We start from the raw sequence: 3,977 nt of genomic DNA, 5'->3' as shown, positions 1-3,977 counted from the left end.
TTATTATTTTCCTTTGCTCTCTCTCCCCATTATTCTTTTGTTCTCTTTTTTCTCATTCTTCTAATTTTTTTGTTCTCATTTTTCTTTGGTTTATTATTTTCTGTCATTTGTCCTTTAATTTTTTAGTGTTCAGTTAGCATAGTTAGTACAGTTACTATTATTAGTAGAATTAGTAATATTTTTGATACAGATAGTATATTTTGTTACCAGAGTTAGTACAGTTATTAGTAGAGTTAGCAATATTTTTGATATAGTATATTTTGTTAGCATAGTTAGTACATTTTTTATTGTTTATTAATAGTAATATTTTTGATATAGATAGTATATTTAGTTAGCATAGTTAGTACAGTTATTATACTACTAATAACTATATTTTTGATATAGTATATTTTTGATATAGTATATTTATTTTTGATATAGTATATTTCATTAGCAGTTAGTACATTTATTATTAAAAGTAATATTTTTATACAGTTAGTATATTTAGTTAGCACAGTTAGTAAAGTTATTAACACAGTTAGTAATATTTTTCATATAGTTGGTATATAGGTAGCATAGTACAGTTATTATTAGTAGCAGAGTAGGAGTCATTAGTGTCGTCAGGTAGTGTAGTTAGCTAGTGTAGGTAGCCGGTCACCATGGCCCATGAATCTGCAGCCGCACTCGCTGCACAGCTGCTCCGTCTTGACGATTACGAGCTCCTGTACACCATCGGCGAGGGCCGCCACGGCAAGGTGAAGTTGGGCCGACACCTTCCGACCGGGACCCAGGTAGCTATCAAAATCATCCAGAGGCCGGGCGTCGACAGACAGATCCGAGAGGTGGTCTGCAGGAAGTCCGCTGCATGCTGGGCTTGCGTCACCCAAACATCGTGCAATTATTCGAGGTGATCGACACCGACAAATCGTCATTCCTTATAATGGAACATACGAGTAGAGGGGACTTGGGGGGTTACCTGGAGACCCATGGTCGCATGGAAGAAAGTGCGGCCCGACGCACCTTCCGGCAACTTGTGTCCGCGGTACACTATTGCCACGAAAAGGGGATAATCCACAGGGACGTGAAGCCACAGAACGTGCTCTTAGACCGTAACATGGACGCCAGACTTGCAGACTTTTCAATGAGTACACCATTCAATGGCAGCAAGCTGAGCACGTTTTGTGGCACCCCCCAGTACTCAGCCCCGGAACTCTTCCAGGGAAAAGAGTACGACGGTCCTCCAGTGGACATCTGGAGTCTGGGGGTGGTGCTGTACCACATGGTCACTGGCACCACCCCTTTTAAGGGAAAGGACTTGATGCAGCTGGTGAAGCAGATACAGAGCGGGATCTATACTGTACCACCGTACATAACAGTCGAGCTGCAACACCTCCTCGGCAAATTAATCACCAGGAACCCCGCGGACAGAAGTTCTCTAACGGAAATCCTGCCAGACCTGTGGCTGAACAGCGGCTACCTGGAGGAGCTCAGGCCTTTCGCTGAGCCGGACAGCGACGACCTGGACCCCCGTGTGGAACAGCAGATGCTCGACATGGGCTTCGAGCGGGAGGAGATTCAGAACGCGTTAGCACAGAACATATACGATAACATCATGGCAACGTATCTGATGCTAACTGCAGAGAAGTCCAGGGAACCGAACCGCACCACCGTGTTAAGGCCCTACACATTCATTGAGCCTAACGGCTTTGGTCGCTCCGCAGATCCGGAGGCTCAGAGACAGCCGCCGCCAAAGGACGTGGAGCCAGGGCAGGGGACCGAGGATGCCGCAGGTCCTTCAGGCAGCCCGAGGTCCAGGAAGGCCACACCCGGACCCAGCCCCAAGTCCATGAAGGCCAGTCTCCAACCCAGCGCCAAGGGGAAGAAGGTCACGCCGCGACACAGCCCGCAGCTGAAGACCGCCTTTCCCAGACCGAGTCCGAAGTTGAGAAGAGCCACTGCCCGAGCCAGCCCAAAGTCCACAAGTGCCACTCCCAGAACCAGCCTGAAGTCCAGGACCGCTGCCCAACCACCGGACTCGGACTCGGACTCGGACTTGAGGCCCACCACTCCTCCACCGACGGCGGAGTCAGGGGTGAGTCCCACCCCTCCCCCACCAACAGCGGAGGACTCGGAGGACTCGAGGCCCACCCGTGCCCCACCAACGGCGGAGGACTCGAGGCCCACCCGTCCCCCACCAACGGTGGAGTCAGGGGTGAGTCCCACCCCTCCCCCACCAACGGCGGAGGACTCGAGGCCCACCCGTGCCCCACCAACGGCGGAGTCAGGACCGAGGCCCACCCGTCCCCCACCAACGGCGGAGTCAGGGGTGAGTCCGACCCCTCCCCCACCAGTGCCGGACTCGGACTCGAGGCCCACCCCTCCCCAACCAACGGCAGAGTCAGGGGTAAGTCCCACCCCTCCCCCACCAATGCAGGACTCGGACTCGAGGCCCACCCCTCCCCCACCAAGGAAGGAGGACTCGAGGCCCACCAGTGCCCCACCAACGGTGGAGTCAGGACCGTGGACCACCCGTGCCCCACCAACGGCGGAGTCAGGACCGAGGCCCACCCATCCCCCACCAACGGTGGAGTCAGGAGTGAGTCCCACCTCTCCCCCACCAGTGCCGGACTCGGACTCGAGGTCCACCCCTCCCCCACCAACGGCAGAGTCAGGGGTAAGTCCCACCCCTCCCCCACCAATGCAGGACTCGGACTCGAGGCCCACCCCTCCCCCACCAACGGCGGAGGACTCGAGGCCCACCAGTGCCCCACCAACGGTGGAGTCAGGACCGTGGCCCACCCGTGCCCCACCAACGGCGGAGTCAGGACCGAGGCCCACCCGTCCCCCACCAACGGCGGAGTCAGGGGTGAGTCCCACCCTTCCCCACCAGTGCCGGACTCGGACTCGAGGCCCACCCCTCCCCCACCAACGGCAGAGTCAGGGGTAAGTCCCACCCCTCCCTCACCAATGCAGGACTCGGACTCGAGGCTCACCCCTCCCCCACCAACTGCGGAGGAGATGAGGACCACCACTCCTACACTCAAACAGGATCCGAAGTATGCCACCCCTAGACCAGCCCCCCAGTATGGCCCTGGGGACTCCCTCTCCACCCATAATACCAGCAGCACCAGGAGCAGTAGCAGCAGCTGTGGAAGCGCAGAAGGAAAAAGCCAGGGCCGGCGGGGACTGGCTAGAAGGTGCTTCCATTTTCTAAGGAAGCTTTGTTGCCTCCCACTTAAGGAGGGGTACTACAAAAACAATCAGATAAAGCCCATTTAAATTTCACACGCCAAGCCAGGGTGTAGTGCAATGGATCCCGCCGACTACGCCATGTGTCGTGCGGGGCGTCCGGCGGGGTATCCTGCCGACTACGCCAAGTGTCGTGCGGGGTGTCAGGCGGGGTCTCTGGTCCCACTCCCCACACAAGAACGCAGGACATGGTGAGGCCAAAAAGGAACACTCACGGAGCCATAGGTAGGGGAGTCACACCACTATACTCTCGCTGGCGGCTGGGTTGGAGACACAGGAACCAGGAGCAACACAATTCTCAACCCTCCCTGTGCAGCTTGCAGGCTCAGCCTCCATCTTCTTGCTAGCTCCCCCTTTTTCTGCTACCCTAGCCACGGCAGTTATATTCATGGCCAATGGCTCACTGGTTACAGCTGATGGCCAACTAGCCACAGCTTCTGGCCATTTGATCACAGTCGATGGCCATTTCCTACCTGAGCCAGCACCTTTCTATGTGAGGCCGAGAGCCTGGAAACTGCTTTTTGGGGCTCTGTCCCCACACTCCACCCCTACAGGGTCTCGCCTCACAAGACAAGTGTCTTCCGCGAGGGGCCCTGTGCGAGGAGCCTGGAGGTGAATGCTATTTCCTGGACACAGCCAAGCTCTCTGGTCACAGACAGGGTTTCTCAGGGCACCACCAGTACTTCTGGGCACAGCCAGACTTCCTGGACTTCTTAGGGTACCACTAGTCTCTCCGGGCACCACCAGTA

At 55.2% G+C, this 3,977-nt stretch overlaps 1 protein-coding gene across 1 annotated transcript; it reads left to right on the top strand.

Annotated features, from left to right (window-relative positions):
- Window positions 1–638: 638 nt before the first annotated feature.
- On the top strand, window positions 639–3,176 carry LOC117020005 (serine/threonine-protein kinase MARK2-like; the record flags this gene model as incomplete). The annotated part of the gene is made up of 4 exons (XM_033102236.1): window positions 639–770; window positions 887–2,305; window positions 2,684–2,845; window positions 2,953–3,176. Coding segments are annotated over exons 1-4 (1,937 nt in total), but the record flags the coding sequence as incomplete, so codon positions are not given.
- Window positions 3,177–3,977: the final 801 nt, after the last annotated feature.

Source organism: Rhinolophus ferrumequinum, unplaced genomic scaffold (genome assembly GCF_004115265.2).
Source record: "Rhinolophus ferrumequinum isolate MPI-CBG mRhiFer1 unplaced genomic scaffold, mRhiFer1_v1.p scaffold_55_arrow_ctg1, whole genome shotgun sequence".
Lineage (NCBI taxonomy): Eukaryota > Metazoa > Chordata > Mammalia > Chiroptera > Rhinolophidae > Rhinolophus > Rhinolophus ferrumequinum.
The sequence above is the reverse complement of the archived record's forward strand: the minus strand, read 5'-3'. Positions and strand labels throughout refer to the sequence as shown.